General features: G+C 44.5%; 1 protein-coding gene and 1 long non-coding RNA gene across 2 annotated transcripts in view; one reads left to right on the top strand and one right to left on the bottom strand.

The window, feature by feature from the left end:
* LOC142803594 (uncharacterized) overlaps positions 1-27,152 on the bottom strand; it is a 176,455-nt gene that overhangs the window by 106,988 nt on the left and 42,315 nt on the right. Inside the window, exon 2 of the long non-coding RNA XR_012894184.1 lies at positions 13,070-13,130. This is a non-coding gene — a long non-coding RNA (uncharacterized LOC142803594). The remainder of the gene's footprint in view (positions 1-13,069; positions 13,131-27,152) is intronic.
* Positions 14,129-27,152, top strand: part of LOC119163891 (lachesin) — a 97,864-nt gene continuing 84,840 nt past the window's right edge. The window contains exon 1 of the mRNA XM_037415966.2: positions 14,129-14,589. Within this exon, the coding sequence (XP_037271863.2) occupies positions 14,508-14,589 (82 nt within the window). The 5' untranslated portion in view covers positions 14,129-14,507. The remainder of the gene's footprint in view (positions 14,590-27,152) is intronic.

The raw sequence follows: 27,152 nt of genomic DNA, 5'->3' as shown, positions 1-27,152 counted from the left end.
CCACATCACGTTACAAACCGTCATATGTGTGGCGCCATCACAAACTCACCACAAAATCCAACCACGTGACGTCACATGATGACGTCGTCACATGACGTCATCGATTAGCCAATGTTGGGCCGATGCCGAAGACACTACGATTCTACGTAAGTTGCAGAACGCTTCTAATCACCCAGGCATTCCAAAACGATGTTGTGGGCAGAAAGCTCTCGGGTAGAGAGATGGGAGAGGGGAGTGGCTGGTTGGTGACATTGTAGGAGGTCTTGTTTCAGTGTGCTATTGTGTGTTTTAACCTACTCATTGTTCATTTTGAGTAACCTCTCCTATTTATTATTATTATTATTATTATTATTATTATTATTATTATTATTATTATTATTATTATTATTATTACTTTCGCAGTAGAACTTGTAGATATAGAGTAGGCGAGGTAGTATAAACATCAACCTCTTCCCAGCAAGACAGTTACATCAGAATAAAACAGAACATTTTGAAGGAATATTAGCCGCTGAAAGGGCGCACATAGAAGAAGATGGCTTTTCGCCTTCAGGTCGTCTTAGGCAAAGGCATAATGACTTTTCGTCTAAGAGCGAAACATATCTCCCAGAGAAGGAAATGGAAAACATGCTTTCCGTGTCTTACCTAATTGCCTCCTACCCAACGCTTCTTATATCTCGCAGCTTTAACGCCATCAAAATGTTATTGATGGTTTTCGCGTTACTTTTCAAACAGCATTACGTTTTACTGCATTCGCGTGACAATGTCGGCAGTCACTCGTCGTTATAACCAATGCGCTCAGTGACGACAAGTCCCGGAAAGCTTTCAAGGTACATCTCTGGGTCGTTCTCCCAGTAACGTAAAAACAAAAAAGAATCATGTTCTGACAAAACGCTGTTTCACAATGCACGCGCACGTACACTGCGTCAGAAGTTTTATTTGGATGCGGGTGATTGAAAGAGAACAAGAAAGCGAGAGCGAAGGGCAATCGGGCGCCCCCCTTTCGGGAGCGCATCTTAGACGGGGGCTGCTCGCTTATTGATTAGCGCGAGACACGCACCGGCGGCATAGTTCCTTAATAATCTGCTTCAGCTTGTTGCGAAGATATCTGGGAGACAAGGAAGGCACTCCTTTGACGAGGCAGCGCTTCGCCGAGAAACCGGGCGGAAAAGCTGCTTACCGATCTCGATGCATATACTTGTACGAAGGCGCGCCCGCTACGGAGGACCGTCTTTCAGAGGAGAGCCGCCTCGGCCTGAGCCTCGCGAGCTTTGCTGACGCGGCGTGTAGTGTAAGCTCGCGCGCGCACGCTTACTCGAATAGCCTTTTATGCCTCGAGAGTTGGACATGGAAGTTGAGAACACTCGCGCGCAAAGCTCGTGCTGAGAGCAGGACGCAATAAACAAAGGGACACGAAGTGCGTCTCCCTTGGGATGGCTTGAAAGGCACCGCGTTTGTTCTCACTCATTGTTGTTGTTTTGCAAAAGTTTTCATATTGCCGAAGACAGCCTTTATGTTGCGCTCGTGGAAGTACAACGCATTGCACAGCATGCCTCTTTTCCATTGTGATAACCGTTAACCATTGAGGAATCAGAAAAGAAGGAAGTTTTCTGTTTTGACGGACTCTCGTCATGTCAAGCCAACGTTTTCTTCGGAAGTTCTGTCTTGTTCGCAGTTTATTAATCTTTAGTTGAAATATGTACATCTTATCCAGTGGTTCAACGGGAATGGGTTGAGAAATGGCCCTTCAATGCCTGAGAATGCACCGTTCCGTACCCCGATCACGAATTGTACCACACATAAAATGCCTACTAAATGCAAAACGCACGAATAAAATTCATAATTCTAGTGAAAATACAATAGATGCGATAGATACAGCGAGACGATTATACATATCAGCCACTTTGCTGTTGCTGAGCTTAGCGTTGCCGGCTTGGGCGATATGTGAGGCCATCCGGTCTATTGTCTGAATTGATGGGTGGATAGATTTGACAGCGTTCTATTGAACACGACGATGTTTGTGAAATTTTAGACTTTATTTTTAGTTGCCAAAAATATAAGCCGATAAATGATGCCACAGTCAACTTCATGACGTTTCATGTTCATTTTGGTCTCCAGGAGGAGAAGAACAAAGCTTCGTATGCTCCTAAGAGAGAATATTTAAGATGTATCTTGTAGTGGAAGAATTATACTTACATCACAGAACACACATGCTCCATGACATATATCTCCAACCATACTGAAGAGGCATTTCACATACTGGAGTTGTTCGAGAGTACAGGCGCCGGCCAATCAATGGAGTAGAAATGAAGACGATTGCGCATTTATATTTCGCTGATAAAACACTATAATGCCAGCCACTTAGATGCCTCAAAATGCAGAACATAACCATCGCGGGCGTCGGCGTCTCACGTCAGTGACATCATCCCGAGTGACGCAAAAATCGTCACCACGTGGTAACACCACCATACGACGCCATCACGTGACATTATCAGATGACGTCATGATGACGCCACATAAAGTAACGTCGCACGATGATGTCATCGAATGACGTCGTCTCTCGATGAAAGGGGGGGGGGGGCAATCACGTAGGCAGTGCATAAACCAAGTTGGGAGCAGAAAGCTATCCGGGAAAAGAAATAGATGATTCATACATCGACCGAGAAGAAAGAGAAGTAAGATCGTTTTCGTCTTTGAGTCTATCTCGGGCTAATGCATTAGCGTAGTTTTCTTGTGAAGTGGTTGTTAAAAACCAGCGTATTTAGGCTGACACAAGGCACGGTGACCCGAGACAAATTGCAATATTCTTCAAGAAGCGGAGCTGTATTACGTTAACATGGATGCTAAAAACCCAAAGAAAGAAAGAAAGAAGCCAGTGAAGTAACACTAGTAAAACGTATGCAATATGTAGTGGCAGTCATGCATTTTCGACAATGGTTTCCCTTACCACAAAACTCGGCATGTTGCATCAATATATAGTTAACTACTGGCACTTGGCGAAGTTAAAACCCTGCTACAGTTCACCCCGCAGACTCGCAACGCAATAGCGGCACAATAGAAGTAAACTTTCTGCTAAGCTTAAGTATATACTTATCTCGTTACTAGGATGACTTAGCGGACAAAGACGCGACGCGCAAATAAGGCAAACAGCGCCGGCCAAGTGTGCCCTGCGCACGCACGCTTTCTTTCGTCACGTCCACTCTTTCTAGCGCGCACAATACACACGTGCGTCGAAACTGATATCCATAAGAGAAGATCATTTCGCATTGTACCTCCTCCGAAAGCCAGGGTCGTGAGCTGAGAGGGTGAGGTCTTAAGCGAGCGGTCTGGAATAGCAACGGTAAATAGCGCACCACGGGAAGCAGCGTCGTCCGTTTGTCTCAGCAGGTGGCAGAGTGAAAGCTGACGTGCCCACCGTAGGCAATAAAAGTGAACGGGCGAGTCCATAATCATGCTTGCGGCTAATGGCCTCCGAACAGCCATGTTCATAATGCATCTCAGTTGGCGGCGGGTCCCAATATCGTAGCCGGTCGGCTTTACGTGCACGCATGATCGAACCTCGAGGGCTCGCAGCGCCGACCGGAAAAGGGCTTTCTGCACGGTCTTACACGCTTCTACGGAGCTTCCGGCGATGCGCGTTTCGTCCATCGCGACTGTTTCTGAGCAGTGAGTATTTGTCGAGGTGATCGCAAACGAACACAAAGAACGCTCGTGGTAGGCATTTCGAGAGCGGAGGATGTAGTAAAAAGTCGGAAGTGCTGTTCGGAAGGTAGCAGCCCCTAAGGACAAGCCTTGCAGAGAGAGGTAAACTACATTCGGCGGCGAGAGCGAAAGGTGGTATAGGTGGAGTCGAACAGAGAGTGCAAAGAAAAATATTAGCGCAGCTTGCACCGATTTTCGCAAGGCTCGATCATGGCAGAGCGGGTGACCACGTAGCTGGTGCTGTTCGGGCTAGGCTTTTACCCTCTCACTCAGCTCTTTCCCACCCGTTGCCACAATATAGCATGCATGGCTATGCTGGCTCTCTTTTTTTATCTGTTTATTTCTATTCGCCTCTTTCTTTTACTTTTTGTATCTTTCTTTTTATTTGTTCCCCTTCTGTATCTCTCTCTTTCTCACTTTCTCTATTTTCTATCTGCTTCTTTCCCTATATTTCTTTTTCACTCTTTCTTTTATCTCTCGTTTACTTGCTTGCTTTCCTTCCTGTCTATATCTCTTTCTATGCTATAAGTTGTACTCTCCTCCTCCTCCTTCCTTTCTCTTCACCCTGACATCTCGCTTCTTCACCTTCGACTGGTTTTTCCACCCCCTCGCTATGCTGTACATTGATAGCGTGCCTGGGTAGTCGAGTGGTTGCGACGCTCTTATTCGCATCGTGGTTTCGCGGGATTCAAATCGTGCCTCACTTTTTCCCTCCAATAATGCGTCTCTTTCTCTTTTGTTCCTCTCCCTCTCTCTCTCTGCCCTTCATGTCTAACTCGTTAGACTTATTGCATGCTCCGCCTGAGAAAACGGCGCACGTGTTCTGGTAGCGGAGAAGAAGAGGAAAAGAGGCCGAAAAAGGAATAAGTAGACGAGGGAGTGCGTTCCTGTTCACGATGGTGATCATTTTCTATTTACGAAACGCGGAAAACTTTGAGCATAATAGGTCTGCTTTAAATAGTTCTTTATTATTGCAATGACAGTGAGTGATCCGCGTAGCTGAAAAAGAGAGAAGAAAGACAATTCCACGCGGTATTAGGAGAGAAGGAGGAGGAGGGAGATGAGAAAAGGAAGGGCAGGGAGGATAGCCAGGCGGTATTGAGAAAGCCAAGGACAATGTGAGGCTGAAACAAGAAGCAATAATAGTAAAGTCTCCCATAGATACCCAGGTGACAGTCACTTAGCCTTGTTATTTGTTATCGTTATTATTCTCCGCATTTGTCTTGTGTGTCACGCAACATGGCATGTCCCCCTAAAAAGTTTTTTTTTTCTTTGGTTCGATGTTGAGTTTGGCGAACTGCGTGGTGTCTGCGGATCCCCATTTGAGAACAATATGTTTGAGAACAAAGACATCCAAGCTGTATGACTAATGTTAGAGAGAGGGAAAGCGATTACAGCATCAGTATTATTTAGCGCTACAAAGCTTTTGAATGACTCTTGTCCAGGTTTTTTTCAGTGACTGTGCTCATGAAAAGATTCGGCCAGTTTCTCGATCACGCTCTTCACACGATGGCCCGTTTTGATGATAGAAGTTCACAGTCAAAAATATGGAGGATTCTATCCGGCATCACCTGAGTAAACCGAGTAAGCTTTGTCGTTTTTCTTTTTCTCCATACGCTGGGGTTGAATTATACCACAGTTTAGGTAAAGTACAAGGCTAATTGATTGTTTACGGACAATATAAACTTAAGTGGGCAAGGTAATGTACGTTATTTCAACCTTAAGTGGGGCACTCCCTGCGATATTGGGAATAATCTCCGCAACCTCATTCTGCACTCAGCTGCACTCAGCTGCACTCAGCTGCACTACCACTCGAAATTTTCGCACACCGAGACAGCATTTGTGAGAACCGAGCTTTGCAAACTCGTTATCTTTCCTCGCAGGTTGGATGCCAGCAACCGTTAACCTCTCTAGATACTTGTATGTTCTTTTTTTTTTTCAGGACCAACAGAACGCTATCACCCCCTACTCCTCAATCAAAGCGTACAGGTACAAACTTTTCCCCCGGGAAATCGTGACCGTTACACGAATCCGCTTTCCCCCCCTTTTTTTTTTTGCGTCGCACGAGACAGTCAAAAAGCTGTGCTTTGTTGCTAGGCGACCTCTGGGGTGTCGTTGTCGTTGACTTAGCCCACTGGAGTGAAAGTGGGAGGGGGGGTGGGGTGATTGAACAGACGCAGTGTAAGAAGACGATGGCTGAAGGTATAGTGGGGTGACCGTAAGGCAAGGGTGGCACGGTTCGAGGCCGTACGATTGGCGCAGACCTTCCCCCCTGCCCCTTTATTGGTGCGCCCCCGATACACCTGGTTATTATTTTCTCTCGATCGGAGGACTCTCCCCTTCCATGTCGGCTGCACGTTCGTAAATTATTCCGCGGATTCGGCGGCGTGCATGCCCCGCGTGCCCGGTCCGTCCAAGAGGTGGTGTGTTGGGTGGAGGGGGGTTTCTGGCCCGGAAACTCTGACGCCGCGTCGTCGTCGTCGACGACGTCTCGAGCGGAGCCGCGCGCAGAAAATGTCGTCGACGAGGGAGAGTTTTTTCGGAAAGGTGCGGCGATCGTTGCCGAACGCTCAATCGATGCTGCCGCCGGGGATACTCATTTTGCGTGCTTCCCATATTGTTTGCTTGCTCGCTTGCTTTCGCGATTTTTTGATACGACGCCCGGCTCCAGGCTTCATCAAGCGGTGGGCCACGGCCGTACGTTTATGGTAAAAGTTGCCCAGCTCACCTCGTGACAGCTGATTGTCATCGGCGTGATTTGTAGCAAACGTTCTATTTCAAACTTAAACCAAAACATTATTCATTCATTATTTCATGAATTAGTATCAAATTTTTGTTTCCTACGTTCAGCTGCTTTCTTGCTTATTTTTTTAGTGAATCAATGGAATCAGACACTGAAGATGAATATGAAAGAAAAAACAGTGATTTATTATTTTTTGATGCTGTCTCTGTGCAAATGAGGCCAACGCGCTGGCTGCCAGAAAGCGTATCCCGATACTAGGCAGTAAAGCACGATAGCGAGCTAGTAGTCATGGCATTAAACATTGAGTGTTTATCAGGACATTAATATTGAGGTCGAAGACAGTTGAGGTGTCGTGACGGGGAGTAGGAAAAAAAATTCTTTTTATGGGTGCTATGGTATTTAGCCTGAGGAATTCCAAATGGAGCTCAGATTGTAATTTGTTGTTATTGTGTTTACCTGGCAAATATGCGGCGATGCGGCTTCCAATGGAAGTTGAAAAATAAGTTATATTTGGTGGGGCTGCTGCTTTAAAAAGGTGTCCGATAGTCTTCAAGTATATTATCAGAAACCGCGCCTTGAACATATTCAATGCAGAGTAATGCATAGAGTTCGTAAGAAAGTAGAAACCAAGGACTGTTGTCTATAGTTGCAAAGTGAAACAGCGACAAGGAGGGTTCATGCTCTCTGCAAGTGATCATAAGCGTCAAAAAAATAAATAAAATAGAAGGTAATGGTCAACAATCCGAAAAGAAGTTGTGCAACCGAAGTCACAATTACGCGAGTACGTTGCACATTACGAGAATGTTTGACGGTGGACAACGCGGACAGAGAAAGAAAGTTGTGTGACGTTTACTATCACCCCCTCCTTTTTTTTTTATTCGTCACCGATATTTATCACAACACATTTTCGGCACGAAAACATGTAAATCATCTCGCGACTTCAAAAAGAGCATCGTTATGTTAACGGTCATCTATCATAGTCTGTATGAGACAGTTGTGACATGAATACCTTTATCGTGATGTATTTAGATAGGGTAAATTATAAGCCTTCATTTGCTGCTGACGTATGGTTTCAGTGACAACGAATGAAAATTTGGGGACCCTTAAGCTTTGTTTTTAACAGTTGAACACAATAGCGATATTCTCTTCGTAATGCGTACTTCAAACACTTAGTGTATGAAATATTTTCCAACTTTCTATGCACCGACTACGCGGCCTTAAGGGTGCAGTGGCGTGCGTGCTTTTTGTTGTGGGTACCAGCTTTAAACTATGAAGCCCTTATGATAATTACGTGTTCTGACGACCGGTGGCAATTCAAACTTGTACCATGCATTATTACTGCAATAATTGATGTTGTATTGTGAAGCATGTACACAGGACACGTATGTTTGTAAAGCAGAAAAGTTACTTTCACTGCATTTCCAAGCAGAAGAAGTTATTTTCACAGTGTTTACAAGCATATGCGTAGCTGTGTGGTAGAATATCCGCTTGTCTCACAAACAACCGGAGTTATATCCCCACTCGACCACAGAATTGTTTATTATTTAATTTATTTGCATCTCTCTCAATTTTTTTATCACACAAACATGCTCAATTTTTTAGTCCCGCAAAGATAATGATTTTTCGCTCAGAACCAACGACACTGACGCCGACGCTGGAAATTCGGCAAAACAAGCTCTTTAACGTTTTCACGTTAAAATGATGTCTATGCTGTCCAAAGTTTTTAGATACTAAAAACGTTGGTGCTCTCTTATGGTTTTTTACAATGCACACCTGTCTAACAGGCAAAGCACGCTCTACAGGCGAAGTTGTGATTGTGGTTACTGATGGCGGCAAAATAGTGAGCAAGGAAGGACATAAGCAGATGAAATATAGTAATACGGGCCACATGAGCTCATGAAATAACTTAGATTACGTTGTTGTGATCACGCTACACCCAAAGGGAAGTGTCTCTGGGTCAGAAGGGAAGCGAAGCTGCGAAACGAAATATGCATTTTCAACTTCGAAGCTTCTAGGTAACCTTCTAAGCAGCGAGCTTCTAGGTAGTGAACCATTCTAGACCATTGGGGAATAACTTTTACACCCAGTGTTGCACATACTAAATTCTTAAGTCGTAAAAATGCGCTAGGCCTGCGCGGAAGGCGCAGCAAAGTTACAGCAAAAGCTAGAGGAGCGGCCTTTCAGAACATTTTCTAAACACTCATTGGGTAACTGCTGCAATCACACTTGCTTGATGACCACTACAGTATTAATAATGATATTCTAGGGTAGTAGGCCGGCATTCCCTATGCTATTTTCCATCATATTTCTGAGAAGCTAGGCATCCGCTAAACTATTGCGAGGAGTTCTGTGCCAATTGTTCATGCAGTGGCTGACGACGATGGGGACTTATGCCTCAAGTGCGTATGCGCCACCGTTTATAGCTGAACAAAAAAGCATTTGTAATGGGATGGAACATTGGACGACCCACTCTTTACGCTATTCATAATGTACGATGACCGCTTGTTCTTTCGCTGTTTTAAAACGCTGTATAAGTCATATTAACGCGATTGCTTTCCCGACACCAAGCCTGCTTAAGGCAAGTTTGCTAACAAGTCTCAAGCACCGGCGTGGCTCAGTGGTCCCAATTACCATGCCATAAACCAATGCTTTTACATCTAGAACGAACTTGTTGCGGCGAGTTAAGCAAGCGGGGCTGTCTCTGTGCTATCTGTTTCTTAACTAAGTAATATCACGTTTCCTGCTCATTAGAGACCAGAGAGACTCTTTTTTACGTTCTTTATTTCAAACAACGCTGTTACACCACATGCCTGACTTCTTTGTATCTTCAGACAGGTGAGAACGACACACCTTGTCACCGTTCTTGCGCGAAGTAGTGTTCTCATATAGTTTCTTAAGGGCGAGGTTTTCGATAGGTTACCTAACTAGAAAGCGCCTTATGAAAGACCTAATACAGAATGTTTTTCCTGTGCCCCTGTACCGTTCAAAGTATGAAAAATCATTTGGTCATGACGTACTAAAGCGAGTGAAAAACATGTGTATACCACCCAATGTGAAAATCTTCTTTCTTAAACTTCACACGGGAACCTTGCCAGTAAAAACGTGGCTTGAAGAGAGAGGGATGTATGTACAATGGGGAAACAGCTGTCTCCTGTGTAATAAACCTGAGACCATTGAACATGTGTTTATTGATTTTAAGAACGCTATTTTCTTTTGGGACATTTTACAGAGGACTTTAAAAAAAGATTTACCTCTTACTTCATATGAAATTCGTTTTTTGCCTTGTGAAAGTTCTGTGCAAAATTTGGATGTTATATTTTTACTTGGTCTTCATTCGGTTTGGCGTAGTATGCTATCGTACAGACACTGTGATGTGAGAGTTCTATCCGTGAATGAGTGTTTCATGGAAGCTGTTATAAAAGTGCGAGATGTGTATAAGACTACCGACTGTGCTGAAGATGTAATATCTTTGTTTGACGCGTCAGCACGCATGAAACACGTGTTATAGTGATTGTCGTATTAGCTTGACCTGCAGTCAAGAAGGCAATAAAGAAAAAAAAAGCGTGGCTCAGTGGTAAAATACTAGGCTGACACCCAGTGAAACCAGGTTCAATCGCCAATGTGCCATTGGTACTAGTTTTTTTCTTTCTAATTTCGCGTGATGCGTTACGGACATCAGCGGTGGTGGCGGCGGCTGACAAATATGGCGCTGCGCGAGACGCGAGTTCTGATCTCATAACAGCTTTCGCTGTAATAATTTAAATCGAAGAAACTAAGCGCGTCCTGCAGGACTGAAATGAAGTTTTTTTTCATTCCATTCAAAACTACTTATCATACCGCGCTGTGCCATTAAAACGTCGGTTACGCTAGAAAGACACCTAATAGCAGACATCATAAGTAAAGGTTCATTACGTTTTACATATTGTGCAACGTTGTTCTGTGCTTCCTAGCATTGTGATTGATTTGATGATCAGAATGTAGTGACTGGGCAGGTAAGCTGGATCACGCTTACATTCAGGGAAAAAACATGGATAGATGAAAGTTTTGTGAAAGGCAGGGGAGTTAACGAGAAATTTAATGTTTGGTTTGCTGCACAGTTTTGAGGAACGGGTAAGAATTGGTAGAAAGATATGGAAACACAGAACGAAAGAATATTTCAAGGGGGACGGATAGCAAAGACAAGTGTGCGACTACTACTGCCCATCGTTCTCTTATATTTAAAGCAAACTTTACCAAAATCCGCAAGCTGCTTGAATGAAGCTTTTTCTATATGTTTTGTGAATTTGGAAAGAAATGCAAAGCCGTTTTAAAATAGCAATAAAAATAATTATTTCACTGTTCTTATTTGTGAAGGAACGTTTCCGAAAGAGATGTTGCGTATAAAATGGCAAAACTTCTTTTGGTTATTCCATGTGCCCAGGGTATCCTTCTGAACTAAATAATAATTGTGGGCATGACCATTGTTTAAGTTAAAATATCAGTGTTTTATGTCAAGAATTTTAGTGTAATTCTTTCAAAAAATTTTCGTAAAAATACAAATCTGGTGGCAATCAAATAATTTGATTCATAAAAGGCCTATGATATTCAGAAAGAAGTCATAAGTTTGCATTTGACAGCTTCAGCCGTTACAAAGAAAATCTTCCTTTTTGGATAAAAAGTAGTGTTCAGAGAAAACGACTCTTAAAGATCCAGTAGACGTAGTGCAATCACAAGATCAGGCGTGTTTGAAGCAATTTTCAAATGCCTTCCACTGCGCGTAAAATCTCGCTATTTCGTGGAGGCACTTGTCAGTAATGCTGAACTATTGTGCCATAAAAAGGAAAAAAATCACATTTTCAGCCGTTTTTGCCCTTCATCCTCCTACTAAGCTGAATATGGAGAAAATGTAAGCTACAACTATATGGTGGCAAGTGCACACGATGGTGAAACAACGAGGCATCTTGGTTAAATCTTGGAAAGGTACGTAGAAGTCTTCGATTTAGAACTTGTAGTTTCGCTTCAATATGAACCTTTGTTTAAAACAAACGCATATATGTCGCGGGAGATGAACATAAAAAAGGACTCCCGATATTTCACTTACGTAGATTTTTGCCATTGGAATGTGTGAAATTGGATGCTCATGGGACGTCGCGACCAGTGTTCCTTATTTATTCATTACCATGACTGGGCACACTTAAGCTGGGTCGCTTTACGTTTAGTTTTTGTTGTTGTTGTTGCCATCGTCGTAGTCGTAGTCGTTGTTGTTGCCGTCATCGTCGTCGTCGTCGTCGTCGTCGTCGTCGTCGTTGTTGTTGTTGTTGTTGTTGTTGTTGTTGTTGTTGTTGTTGTTGTTGTTGTTGTTGTTGTTGTTGTTGTTGTTGTTGTTGTTGTTGTTATTGTGGTTGTTCAAAGTCCGCTTTAAGGGCAAGTTTTAGACGCAGCGTTCGTGAAAAGCAACAAAAATGCATCGAAGCAACAAAAAGACGGAAAAAAGAAACGTCAAAAAACACAACCACAACGTGTAACTACGGTAACATTGTTTTGGTTGCACTTCACTGCAAAAAAACACAGACTGATCAAACGTGGAGGTGAATCAAGCAAGTGGTGGTTAAGGATTTGGTTGACATGTTTCACTCTAGAACTATAAGACTCTTCCTTGGCAAAATAGCAAAATAATCACAACCATCATCAATAGTACACATCAACAACATAAACAAAAGAAATAGAAAACGGGATGCTCCCTGAATCATCTAGTTTTCGTTCTGTTTTTTCAAAAGAATTGTTTCAGTGCTCTCCGACTCTCCATTGTCAACCTTCACGTGGTAGACTGTTGGAGAACTATAGGGCTGTCGGAGGAAGTCATAAAGCATAGCAACTGCCGAAAAGGCTACAAGTTTGTCTGCGAACATTTCATCGGCCTTCACGCCAGCTCAATGTTTCAAATGCTTGAGCAGGAAACATTGCAGCTTAAGAAGAGAGTGGAGCCGAATTTATGGCTCTCTAGACTGCCTGAACGGTTTTTAAATCACGTAGCTCGCGACGTGGTGCGGCACGCCCACATCAAGTGAAACCTCCAAAAAGGTTTCGTGAAAATGCTAAACTGCGTAAAAAGCCACGCCTCGTAAATCACCATTACACATTGTTGCATGCTTACCACCATTTTCACAGACCCCTACACCTCCCATTTTATATATTATATGACAACTGTGTATGGCGGTTGTCAGGCATTCAGAGGACGTGCGATCCACGGATAATACCGAGTACTAGTAGATGTAGATTTCGTCTGAAGAGATTCGACACAGAAGCGGGACTTAGTGCGGGATTTCGAACTGGTTACGAGATGGCACTATTCAGGTAAGACTGAGTTCGTAGTTCAGTTTATCAAGTGAACCGCGTGCTTCGGCGCGTGCTTCAGTTGTTACTGATACCTTCGATTCTAATCCAATGGCGAGTGAGGCAAAATGTTTTCTCCGTGAAAAAAGTATGCAAACAGCTGCTCGGGAAAGCTTTATCATGTAATGGACAATGCAGCGTCTTCTTAATGCAAAAAAAATTAATATTTCCGCTAACAACAGGAGAACGATTTAATGCAAAAAGCAGCCATGCAAGTGTTCATGACCTCTTACAAAATCCGTGATTTTTACTTACTTTTACAAATGCAGAAAAGATCCTTGAAGTTCTTGAGAAAACTTCTTGCAGGAAGTACAAGCTGTGTTGAAAGAAAGTAAGGGACATTAAGAGAAGGCAAACAGGGAGCTTTGTTTTACTCTGTTACTTAGTACGTGACTTAAGACAGCACTTTTCGGTAGGACAATGCAGGGGTATAAAATCCACATTATAAGAAAAATAAAACCGACAATTTTTTGAAAGTGTCGTGGCGCGAAAATCGCCTCAATAGAAATCGTACCACAGATTTTGTGGAGGAGTATTTTTAGAGTGGCAAGAAATCAGTTTAACAAAAAGTATTTGTGAAAAGCAAACAAGAAAAAAAGATTATGTAGAAAAGCCGCACGAATATAATGGCAAGTACACTGCATTGCAGCAACGTCAGTCCTGTTTTGCCATAGGAACAGGCCAATTTTTAGAAGATCTGAACATTATGCTTTTTCTTTCGAAAAAACTTGCCGTCGACTAAAGGGGTGGTTAATTTATTTTTAGTAGCTCCCGTGCAGTTTTCTGTTCATTTTCAGGCTAATATTTCTTTCTCCTTTCTGCGAACGACGCATTTGCCTGATTATAGCTCGTGCAACGAAAAAAAACAAGAAAAAAGAAACATGAAAAATCTTGAAGTAGACAACACCGCTAGCAGTTGCGCCAGAGGATTCGAGTGTCCTTAATAGTTTTTCGTGCGTCTCTGGGCCACCGCCCAGGACCCCTGTTGCCTTGCAGAGCCTGACGCCTGCCGCTCCGCGACTACGTGCCGCGGCCTTACAGCATGTTTTCGGGAGCAACAGCCGTCGTTCATGCTGCCCTCTCACTCCGCCAGCATCGCTTTAACCTCGTGTTTCGCGTGAAAGAAAAATATAAAAAATAAAAGGAGCAACGCGACCGCGCGCGCGCGGTCTCGCGGACGCGCACAACGTCACGTGTCATGCTCGCCCTCACCCGCCGCCACGCTTAGAAAGAGAGAGAGGGTACAGGCCCTGCCCCCTCGCATGAACGTCCTGCGCGCGCGTTGGGCGCCAAGCGCTCAAAGCGCGCCCGACGCTCAAAGCGACGTGGTGTCCGCGCCCGCGCTCTTCGAGGGAAAAAGAGCGCGCGATCACTTGAACCGACAAGAAAACGCCGGTACGTGACAGTGCCACACGATGACGGAGCCCTACGAAGAGTTTCACGAGACTTTTGTGACGACCGAGATCGCCATGTCTTAGTCGCGGAGAAACTCGTGTCAGCACCTCGGCACTATCTTATATTCGCGCACTCGACCGACCGCGCTGCGAAGTCCCCGCGATGCCGCACTCGAAGCAACGGGAGTCGTCTTCCATCAACAAGCGGCGTCGCTCCAGTTTCGCGGCTTTCCACAGCTGGGGCTGAAAACTCCACTCGCAATTTGTACGGTGCTAATATTTTGTGCGGAACAGTCAGCATGAACTGGATTAGACGCTCGCCGTGGCGCGCCAGAGTTTTTGCGTGCGTCGTTGGGATCGTCTTCGCCGGAACACTGCAGGGTAAGAAGCCCTCGTTGCTTTTTTTTACCTCTTAGAATAAATTGAGTAAAAATAATTGCGGTTGTATTGCGCCCCGAAACTACGGTTGTGAGGGACGCCGTAGAGGAGGGCACCAGAAATTTCGATCTTGTCGTGCTCTTTAACGTGCACTTATATTTAACCTCCCTGCCTTTATTTCATCCTTATTTTCTCTCTCTCTATCTACATCAAAGTACGAATTGTACATAGTCTACTTAACCTCCCCACCTTTCCTATATTCATTCCCCTCTGTATCTACATCTAAGTACGTAAGCCTCCTTTGTTCCACAGAAATACGCGGCCGATACAGCCGGCGTTTGGTCCCACGATCTTTGGGTCTGCAGTCAATCAGCATTAGCATTAGACAACAGTGGCGTATACTCAAAAAAACATGAGACCCGCTAAGACTGCGCTACAGTAAAACGCTAGCGAAAAATATCTGAGGGCATTTTCTTTTCTTACATTCAGGCACAACAACGCGTCCTTGCGATGGTTCGTTTATATAATATCGCTCTGTTCTGAACTCACGTCGGTGGCTTGCGGTGAATGGCATATTTAGTGGTTAATGGCAGCAATATTAATTCAGAAAACTAAAAGAGTGGAGGCCTCGCAGAACTTCCTTTTGTTGTGCTCTAATAAAGCTTCTTAGACATCGGCATGATTGCAAACTTTCACATGCAATCACATACGATGCGAATTGTTCCAAACTGTAATGTAATGATGAATAATGAAACTACTCTAAAGCCTTGGTGAACTAGGCAGAAGTAAACAGTGCTCCAAAAGAAAATTCAGAAGCATACTTGGCTCACTTACCTAATTGCTTTCGTTATTATTATCAGAAACATCTAGATCGTGGAGAGTTCCCATGTAGCAATAAGTTGGGGCGACAATGTTCGTTTGATTTGTTGGCTGCGTCGAGACTGGCGCAAACTTCGGCTCGGGAACTTGCGGGGCTCCCCTGAGTGCGCATGTTTTCCCATTGAAAAACAACGTGAGACAATGAACGCTTAATTTTTTTCTTCGATTCCAACGACTCTACACAATTTCAACAAGTGTTGAGACGCCCTGCAACGGCCAATGTGCCGGAACATCATTTAACCTAGGCTGAGAGTATAACCACCTTGGTTCGCACAAGCATCACTGGCAGGAAGTCAATGTATGGACGTTACTGCTTAGTTCTTTTCAAAGTGTCTAAAAAGTATTTTAGACCACGACTCAAACGAGGAGCTAAGAACGTTACCTTGGCATGCTGTTTCTGCATAGTCTTGGGTAATAATATACGGTGTGCGCTTGGATCACTCAAACACATGCACCCACGTACACGTGCATACTCAATAAGGCTGTTCAAAGTTTAATTCGACGATTAGACTTTTGAATGGACACAACCCACCTAGTGTCAATCTATTCTTATCAATCTATTCTCGTCCTTATGAATATTATTTTAGCTTATCAATCTATTCTCGTCCGCGCCCTATATGGCGCTGTGTTCGAAGTGTTAGAAACCTATAACCAACTAACCCTGCTGCCAACTGCTTCTAAGTTCCGCGTAGCTGATTTCAATACTGCCCAATTGTTCAAAAACACGCACGTTACCTTGCGCGACAGGTCACCTTGAACGATAATTCCGCTTTGGGATAATAAGGTATACTCGTACCTAATGAGATCGCATTTATTTTTAGTTTCATATAAGCGTTCCTTTTTTTGTTTGTGTTCCGTCCACGCATCAACGGGAATGTTTGTACTGCTAGCTCATGCTTAAACAAGCCGAAAATGAGATGGCTATAGTTCAACGTTCCGAGCTGCGCCACACGTATTCCGCTCCTGTTGTAAGTAGGCACCCTAAAACCTCGACAGTTACTAATGTGGATTTTCCGTAAATGAGTGACATTGCGTTGGCACTACATAATTCTACAAGAGGAAAGGCAGACCAACAGAATTATCGGAAACATTTAGGTAATCTGGTGTGAATTGAAATAATCGCGAGGTGACGACATAGGCCCTCTTTTTAAATGCCCGTGCACATCACTTGCTCAACGCAGAATGGTGGAAACATTTTTTTTTGTTTTGTTGTTAAAATTTTAAATATGGTTGCACACCAGAGATTGTTGTTGTAGTGCTTAACTATCCACCCCGTGGAGAGATTGCAGATCAGGTATTCTGTTAAGATAGCTGAACATAGTTATGAATGATTGAAGCAAAATCGTTGGTGGCTCTATTTTTGGCCACTTATGTGGAACATGAATGAATAATGTAAAAGTCTGAGTGCCAGGTAGTTTCGATAAGTTAAATGAGTGTGAGTGCTTCTTAGCGTGCACCAGGATATCGTTTGCAGTGAGCCTTGGCGAGCGAAAAAAAGAGATAGCAAGAGAACATGATGACTGAAAATAGTCGAGCGAATGTGTCAACCAGTGAACTGAATAAACAAACTGATCCACAAGCAGTCAATTGAATAATATGTGGGGTTTAACGCCCCAAAACCACCATTATTATGAGAGACGCCGTAGTGGAGGGCTCCGAAAATTTCGAAAACCCGGAGTTCTTATACCGAAATCAAAGCTCACGAGCCTGCAGCATTTTCGCCTCCATCGAAAATGCAGCCGCTGCAGCCGGGATTTGATCTCGCGACCTGCGGGTCAGCAGTCGGGTACCTTAGCCACTAGGCCACCACGGTGGGGCACAAGCAGTCAAGAAGTGAGAATAAAAGCAAAGAAAAATATTCAACCGTCTTGTATAGGGGAACCCTGATGGAATACGAAGTAGCAGCGTTGCGCATGGCGGTCGTTAGGGATAGATAGATAGATAGATAGATAGATAGATAGATAGATAGATAGATAGATAGATAGATAGATAGATAGATAGATAGATAGATAGATAGATAGATAGATAGATAGATAGATAGATAGATAGATAGATAGATATGTGGGGTTTAGCGTCCCAAAACCACCATATGACCATGAAAGATGCTGCAGTGGAGGGTTCCGGAAATTTCGACTACCTGGGGTTCTTTAACGTGCACCCAAATCTGAGCACACGGACCTACAGCATTTCCGCCTCCATCGGAAATGCAGCCGCCACAGCCGGGAGAGCATTAGGGGGGTTTAGCGGTGCCTAATTGGGTGCTGGAGTGAGCACTGGAAGATTTTTTTGAAGCGATGTTACTCTCCATCGCAGATAAACGAGCAGAAAGAGTGTTATCACTCGATGTGCGCTCGAGCGTTGCGAGCAGTGGAGAGGGTAAAGCGAGAAAGAGGTGACACGTACAGACATTTTTCAACGCGTACGTTAAGCGTGTGTCAGGTTTATTGCGCATTAACCGACAAGTCGGCGGTGTAGCGAGCGGAAGACGTGGTAGCGGCAAGTGCGGCGAGCGAACGGATTGGACGGCAGCTGCGGATGCTGCGGCGAGCACGCGGAGGGCGAGTGAGAGTGACGTCAGCGCGCACTGCGACGGGATCGTGACGTCAACGCGCAGCTGCATCGTAACATACCTGGCACCGCTCCAACACCTGAGGCGAAATGAGCGCGTTTCGGCGCGTTCGTATTTATTATTATTTTTTATACAAGTAACTGTGCAGCGCCATGAGGGCATTTATTGCAGGGAGTAACGCGAGAAAAAATAATCACGGACGAACGGAGGGACAGCGTTACACAGGCTAGTCAAAGAGCCATTTCGCGTTGGATATGCAGGAATGCAGTTTTCATTACGAACAACACGCGTATTAGTGTAGTGGCAAGCACATGGATTCTTATCAACAGCCGGTGTTTAAGCAACTTCAGACGCCAAAGACGCAAAAACCAATCTTTTTAAGCCGAAAGCCTTACTTGCCTCAACATACGGGACATTACATCATCTGCGGCAATCATCCCGCGGAGTCAGGGACGAGTCATCACGTGGTGATGTCGACATATGTCACGTGGTGACGTCGACAAAAAGTCACCACGTGGTGACATCAGCATATGACGACACAAGTCAAAGGAATTTGTCATGTCATCACGATATCGCAAATTCTGTCATGACATCACGTGACACAACGCCACACGATCTCGTTGTAGTGTCCTCGACCGAGAATAAAAAAGATGAGTTAGATCGTCGAGTCGTCTTAGGTGAATGCAGATGGGACCTCTTACTTTTCTTTCTTAGGCCAAGCTTCTATGATTTACAAATTTTGGTGGTGGTGGCATAGTTTGCGAAAAACGCGACCGGCGAGCCTACAGGAACACGGCCGTCGACGACAAGCCGGTCACATGCGTATATAATTGTAATTCGCCGTTCTCCAGTAACTAATGTCCACTCGACCGTGGGCTTGTCGACGATCGGCTGGTTCCGGTATAGCTATCCGATCTTTCATGGAAGTGGCTAGTTATTTCACGTTATCACCTTTTATTGTTGCTTGGCCATGTAAGCATGATGATCGTTGTTGCTTGTAGCATATAAAGGTCAGCACTGCACAGCACGTTGATTAAATTCCAATTCTCGGCGCGGAGGGCTAAACAAAGTTAGGATGGGAGTACCGCGCAGTGCGACAGAAATGAAGGAGGGAAGGAAAAGAAACACAAGAAAGAGAGAAAGAAAGAAAGAAAGAAAGAAAGAAAGAAAGAAAGAAAGAAAGAAAGAAAGAAAGAATTAGGTAAGCAATAGAAACACCACGCTTTTCTCACGCCGTTTACCCTATTTGGGGAAGCCTCCAAAAATATTTTTTCCTTTGTCAGGTAATGACACATCCACCACAGATGCCAACATTCAGTCAAGAAAAACAAACGATACGTTCGTAATCCCAAACGTTCTGGAAGAACAATGTTATATCAAGGAACAGTCGTATGTCGTCCTGTATCCTCGATGCTTTTGTTTTATTCAGCAATGTCTTGAATATTTATTCAACAGATTTTGCTAAGCGACACCCACAGATGCACACGTAACCAACACTACTCCCAAATTTTTACAAGAAAGCATCAATGTGGGTTGCGTAGTATGCACGTACTGTTCAATGCGCACGCGCTAAGTATTGGCTATCTCATATTATTGAATTGAATTCGGCTTCCACTGAAACAAGCTAGTGAGGATGACCAGGCAAAATGAGTTGCATTGAGCCGCCCTCAGGGAACGTAGCCATCTCATTTACTAATATTATAAAGCAATTCGCACGTTGGCTACACCTAACGCACCCACATTTTTCGCATTACCACAATTATGCCAGTTACACCTTGGTCGGACGGTCACCTGACATTTTGCAGCGCTGCGAGCAGAGCGAGAGAGAGAGATAAATCTTTATTTTTGTCCTTGCTGGGGTAAAGGAGGCGACGACCAAAGACTATAGGCCTACCGGAGTCCCAATCAGAAGGCGGCCAGACCCTGAGCCTTGTCGGCGTTTTCGGTCAGCCAGACTGCACAGAATTGGTCCTCCGGGCACGCGCTGACAGGCATAGCAGGACATGCCCAGATAATGGGGTCGAGGTTGGCGCAAGCCACCCGACAAACTTTTCGTTGTGGTGTATAAACGTCTGGCCAGACGCGACTATACAGCGTGGATGTGAAGAATGTGCGTGTCTGTGATAAAGGTCATGTTTCCAACTGGTGCTTAATTAGTGACTTGTAAGGCATTGTATATTTCAACCTAGCCCCACTGCAATGCACCAGGGTATCCCCAAGCGTTACCATTCTGTGCCTATAGCGTGGCCACACAGAGACTCGACTTCTTAGCCAGCCCCATACATTAACATCATAGAGAGGGTACGTGAGAGGAGGTGGATGGGGCGCCAAGTTCGTCCTATACGCTGATCTGATAGGGAGGGGAGGCGCTGCGAAAAACTGTTGCCCCTCCTGAAGGAATAGCCTGCGTTAGTTTACGCTTTTATGAGGTTTTACACGCTGCACCTGAATAATAACAAGCAATAGCTTGTCAAAACACATTATTTTTCGGAATATAATCCCGTACTAAACGCGGAATATAGAAACGTTAACATATATAGCAGTATAGCGATGCTATATTGGAGTTGTGGTATGAAAAAAAAAACAGAAAAAAACCCACAGTCCTTTATGCCATTCCTAAGATGAATGGAAGATGAAAACCATCTTCTTTCGTTCGGCAGTAGATAAGTTGATGCACCCCCCCCCCCTTTTTTTTTTTTGAAAGCTCATCACTTCAATTTGGCAGTGGCTCCGCGATCGGCCCACCTGTGACCAAGCTACGACGCCACGAGGTGACGTCACAAATTTGGCAAAGCTGTGACGTCACATGGTGACTTCTTCACATGATATTTTTTTTTCACTGCTAGAGTTGACGACACCAATGCTGACAGCACACGGCCAATTTTATAGTTTCAAAAGGCATCCAAAGCTTTCACGTAGTGACTGCTGCAAGCAGCTCGATCACAATGTACGAGGTGCGCTAATAAAACTATCAAACCTTTCTGCTCAGCAGAAATGTATTTATTTATTAGAAGGCACAAAGACCTGATCCCCTTCAATGTAGTCTCCTTGGAAAAGCACACGCCACGCCACGCCACTCCCAGTTGTCAAAAAAATTTCTGGAAAGCATTTCTTGAAAATTAATCAGCTGACCCGTAGCGTTGCGTATGAAGTCCCCTTTTATCTCAGATAGATTACCCCTCAGTTAATGCAATACTTGAAAAACATCTAAAAATGTGAGTGTAAGCTGAGATCACGTGTGGTTAACACCTTTGTACCAAGTTAAAACGGTGAGTCTTGCAGCTTGTGAAAATCGGACAGTCGGCAAGATATCGAAGTTTTCCTAGCGGAATGATGAGTGATTCCGAATCCTTCCAGTTTGACTCGCATGGACACCAAGAACGGGGCCCGTCGCGAATTGTATAATCGTGAAATATAACTTCTAAAGGCACTAAACAGCTAAAATTTTCAATTCACTGCCACACTTGGGGCATTGGCTCGGGAAGAAGTGATTGTCGAACAACGGAAACTCCACTATACTGGTGCTAGGGGTCACTTCGAGTTGAGCTCTAAGGATTGAGCCGCAGGTTGTGTGGATGCTTCGGCCAGAGACCAGTGATCGGGTATGGGCGGCTGCGTTAAGGGCCGCTTCCCAACCGGCGATCTTTCAAGAGGCCACAGGGGCGCGCTCGCAGGAACTTTTGCTGCCTCCATCCGTCATGGGGGCGACACGCCTGTCGAAAGGAGATCGCTCCACTCCATTCACTTTTCTAAGGTTTTATAGGGAGGCAAAAGAAAACACCAGCGAAATGGTTTTGTATGAAATGCAGTATTGCTTCTTATGGGCCGTTTTTATGAGCATTTAAAGGGCGCCCAAAGCACCGTGCTTATTTTAATGAAAACCAACACACGATCATATCAAGAAAACTATAGGGGTTGCCATTAGTATAGTTACCGTAATGCAAATATGAAGAAAGAAAGGTGGATGAAAAGATGACTCATCGCTGGCAGAAACGAACCTACGAACTGAACCTAGGTATACCTTCGAATAACATGTCCTGTCGTGTATACCAAATGAGCTACATCGACAGATATTCCGGCTTCCACTTTGTGGGGTATATAGGTGTATTTAAAAGTGGGGCTGTAAGTTAGCAAGCAGCCATGACGGCATGCTAAGTGACGCCGGCAAGCAGAGAAAGAGTGTTCTGCACTCTTTTCTGCGAAAGTTGGGCTAGTTGGTGGTTCATGCTTGGTATGAAAAAACAGCAGCGCAAAAATATAGAGACAAAGACTGAAGAAGAGACGACAGGGTGCTGTCGTCTCCTTTGCAGTCCTTGTCCCTTGTGGTTGCGCTGTTTTTACATTCCAAGCAGCAACAAACTGGACCTCGTTTACATCATGAAACGCGTACAACTCCGCTATTACGGCGGCGTTCTGAAACATTTTCATGGCTATGTGTTCACAGTAGACTCATGCAGAACTGCCACGTCACAGCTAGATTTCGACCTCCGGATGGTTCAGGGACCATTGAACAAATACGACGAAAACGAACGTGTAGCTTTGTAAACGAAATTTGTAGGACAAGTTCTTGGAATAAGGTGGACGGACTGTAACAGGAGACGATTTAACGTTTTGTACGCGTGTTTTGTCATTCCCATTGTATTTGAATGAGTAAATTTTTGCGAGTAGTTTATATTGATGATTGATTTGATGAACATCCCAAAACCAACATATGATTATGAGAGACGCCGTAGTGGAGGGCTCCGGAAGTTTCGACCACCTGGGGTTCTTTAACGTGCCCCCAAATGTGAGCACACAGGCCTACAACATTTCCACCTCCATCGGAAATGGGAGTAGTTTAGAAGTCTTTTAAAACAGCTCACTTAAAGTAGGCTAGCCTAAACCATTAATGCGGCCTATATACTTTATAAAAGCAATGTTCTAGGAAAAATGCGATTTAGCCCATTTTCAGCGAAATTGACCTCTACCGCATATATTTCGTGAGTGAATGCGGGCGCGAAATTGGTTCCCGTTGCGTTTCCTAAACTGCATTTCATGTTGTATCCTTTTGAACAGAGTTCCAAAAAAAAATGCTCTGTGGGTGGTCTGAAATGGCGTCCACTTTAAGTAAGTCCTTGAACGGCTTACGCCAAACGCACCTTGCTACATCGACCAAGCGTGTTCTATCTCACTTAATTAACGAGTGTAATTCCTTCAATGTATACGCAATGCGCGCACAAAACGGCATTCTTGCTAAGTTGTGTGAAGGTGATTGTGGCGTGACTAGATTACAGGGAGTTTCATCGGTTGACTCGTGTTGCGTGCGCTTCCCCCCCCCCCCCCCGCAAATGCGAATTCATGATTCATTCACGCGCGCGTTCTCGGAGCGCTGAGTGATGGCGATGACGACGAGGTTCACCCACTTCCTTTCTAGGAGCGTGCGCCAGTACGCGATCAGCATTCATGTATAAATGCATCACATCAAGCTGCACGCGACACATTCTCTTAACACCATTTGCTTTCTTCTTTTTGCAAATGGAGCGCATTTGAGGTACGTTTCTATTGACAATGAGTCCGCGAAAAGTGCCAATCTTTTCAAGCAAAACATCGAAGTGGGTGCATCAGTATAGGGGGTGGAGATACCGGCCCTGGTGATTGATTATGATAGCAGCGCATTAATTCTACCACCACTGTTGAGCTGATATCATTGATGTAAGGACAAAAGAAGAAAAAAAACGTAGAACATATGCGTAATGCAAAGCTAAAGAAGTCGTGGCAGTCGAAAAAGAAGCGTAGACAGTCTTCTACGGTTACTGAGACAGCTGTACTGTCCCTCTCAGTGTGAGATACACTTGATCGTGTGTCAAAGCGCAGTGCAAGGTTGTTCGGTGGCTCCGATTGTGGCACATTTTTGAGTAATCGAGAGAGAGAGTGCGCCTGTTCCTTCAAGCGCACAGCGTCGCCTCTTGCTTGCTTTCACTTTCGAACTTATAATTTACTAAGCTGAATTCACTACACAGTATCACCAGGGTGAGCGTGAAAGTGAGTAGAGGCGATGCGCGCTCGAAGGAACAGTCAAACTCTCCCCCGATAACTCGAAATCGTGTCACGATCGGCACCGCTGTACAACTGTATATACATGCAGTGTGCTTGGCCACGTGCTTCGACACTGTAGCTCGTACTAAGTTCGGCAGTACAGCATGCAAGTACTGAAAAATAGAAGGTCATGGCTAACTCGCCGGCTAATTGGAAGCCACTCACGTGCAACATGCGGGATGACGCATATTTCTTCCAGTTTTTGTAAGGCCCGCATTCGGAATTCATCTATATCGTTATCCCTCGTCCTTCTTAACGCTTTTGTATCCTTAACACGCGTTAAGTGCACAAGAACGATTAGGAAATATTCGCTCGGTGTTTTCTTACGAAGGGAGTTAAAGAAATAAAATCGATGAGGAACACGAGAGATAAGGATTAGGCTGGCTCGTGAATATCAGCGGTACGCTCGAAAAAGTTAGTCTTGTTAAAAAAAAGAAATAACGGGGGTAACGTTCACAACAACGTGCCAAGTCCCGTAGGATAAGCGAGAGTGAGTCATTCAGGAATAAAAACACCCACTGAACTTTATCCACCCATTCAGGACTGTTGTTCCTAAATCTCAAGCTGATCTACTCACTACATTTAAAAGAAGTATAATATAATTATAAGTGAGGTTTTACGCTTCGAAACAAAAAAAAAAAGTGGCAGATCCCACGTATACAGTGGGAATCAATGATATGCGAAGCATGAATGAGAAAGGTTGATATGTCACTTTAAAATCTGTTCTGTTCTGTTCTGTTTTAACTGTTTTGCTGTGGAGAAGTTGAGGTGCATATTGCCTCGGCTACTCCATATCACGAAGTTCTGCAGCGAAAAAAAAAGAATAATACAGAACGGTACCCAAAAATTAACAATACGAAAAAAGAAAACATAATAGCACACTGAAACCAGTCCAAATATTATGCCAATACACCGTTTCTTTAGAGCAGTTCACACAGTCATAAACTGCTTACACGCACACCTTCCTTTTCTACTGTCAGTATATGCATAAACACATTTTATATATATCCAGCTCTGGCGGTCTATCATAGGCGCTTGTCCAGTCCGGTCTCCACTAAAAAGTCTGTCAGGAAGATTATTGCCTTTTTCTGGAGGTGCATCTCAGGCCATGGTCCAAGTAGTTTCTTTATTGTGAGGGGCCGTCACTTTAAAATCCGCACAACGTTACAACGTTACGAGGTGGAGGTAAATGATGCTGTACGTGACTTCCGTGTCATGATTATCATGTTTGGATGTGTCGTTTACCTTCGTCATCTATTCACGTCACGTGATACAAAATTTAGTATACGTGCAGCTTGCGAAACGTCCGCGAGCACGCTATGAGCGTGGTATGTTGGCATGTTCTTACATGACACACGTGTCAGGATTATCATGTTTGCATCAGTCATAAATTTCGTCATCCATTCACGTCACGTAACGCCAAAATTGATTTATGTGGAGCTACCAAAATGGCCGCGAGCGCATCATGAAGGGCCCAATATACTCCAATGTAGCGTTGACGCGCGCGCACGCTGAGCATAGCGACGCTACGTTAGCAAAACGCGAGCACTCTATAGTCTGAGGCCATGGCGCGACCAGGCGCGACCAGAGTCTGTCGGCGTGGCCCGACGGCAACCGGTGCGAAATCCGACATGCTGCATTTCGTGCCGATGCGTTACCCAGACAACACTGCGTGCCCCTCTTTTCGTGACGGAGGGATGCTAGACGCGCTGAAACGCGCATGCGTCAAAGCAACGCAGCGCGAGCCTGCGAGTATAAGAAACAACCAGCGCTTGGCGTGGCAACGCCGGCATGACGCGACGAAATGAACGCCGGCGAGCACGCGCACCACGTCATGTCGAAATCTATTGGTACCTTAACTGTGGCATGTAGTCATGTTCTCACGTGACACGCATCTCATGATTATTATGTTTGCGCCAGTCACATACCTTCGTAATCCATTGGCGTCACGTAATACTAAGCTTGGTACATGCGAAGCTAGCGAAACGGCCACGAGCGCATCACGAGCGTACCATGTTGGCATGTTCTTACATGACACACGTGTCAGGATTATCATGTTTGCACCTGCATCACACCTTCGTCATCCATTCACGTCCCGTAACACCAAATTTGGTATATGTGACGCTAGCAAAACGGCCGCGAGTGCATCATGAGCATGGCATGTAGTCATGTTGTTACGTGACATCCATGTCGTGATTTTCATGTTAGGGTCTGTCGCTTGTGTTCGCCATGCAATCATGTCCTACCATACCAGTTTTGCAACTTGCCAAGTGAACCAAACCACCGCAAGAGCTGCAGGATCATGAAATGTAAATCATGAGATTCAGGATTCATTTCCATGTTATGACTAGTCAAATATGTTCTTAATACAGTCATGTTATGGCAAACCAAGTTTGGTATTCATAATATTATTGAAACGGTCAGGAAAGCTAAATGTCGTAGGCGGCTAGATAGATAGATAGATAGATAGATAGATAGATAGATAGATAGATAGATAGATAGATAGATAGATAGATAGATAGATAGATAGATAGATAGATAGATAGATAGATAGATAGATAGATAGATAGATAGATAGATAGATAGATAGATAGATAGATAGATAGATAGATAGATAGATAGATAGATAGATAGATAGATAGACAGACAGACAGACAGACAGACAGACAGACAGACAGACAGACAGACAGACAGACAGACAGACAGACAGACAGACAGATAGATAGATAGATCATCATCATCATCATCATCAGCCTGATTACGTCCACTGCAGGACAAAGGCCTCTCCCATGTTCCGCCAGTTAACCCGGTCCTGTGCTTGCTGCTGCCAATTTATACCCGCAAACTTCTTAATCTCATCTGCCCACCTAACCTTCTGTCTCCCCATAACCCGCTTTCCTTCTCTGGGAATCCAGTTAGTTACCCTTAACGACCAGCGGTTATCCTGTCTACGCGCTACATTCCCGGCCCATGTCCATTTCTTCTTCTTGATTTCAGCTATGATATTCTTAACGCCCATTTGTTCCCTAATCCACTCTGCTCT

The sequence above is a fragment of the Rhipicephalus microplus genome, chromosome 3 (assembly GCF_043290135.1).
Source record: "Rhipicephalus microplus isolate Deutch F79 chromosome 3, USDA_Rmic, whole genome shotgun sequence".
Lineage (NCBI taxonomy): Eukaryota > Metazoa > Arthropoda > Arachnida > Ixodida > Ixodidae > Rhipicephalus > Rhipicephalus microplus.
This window is presented reverse-complemented; position numbering and strand designations above follow the sequence as displayed.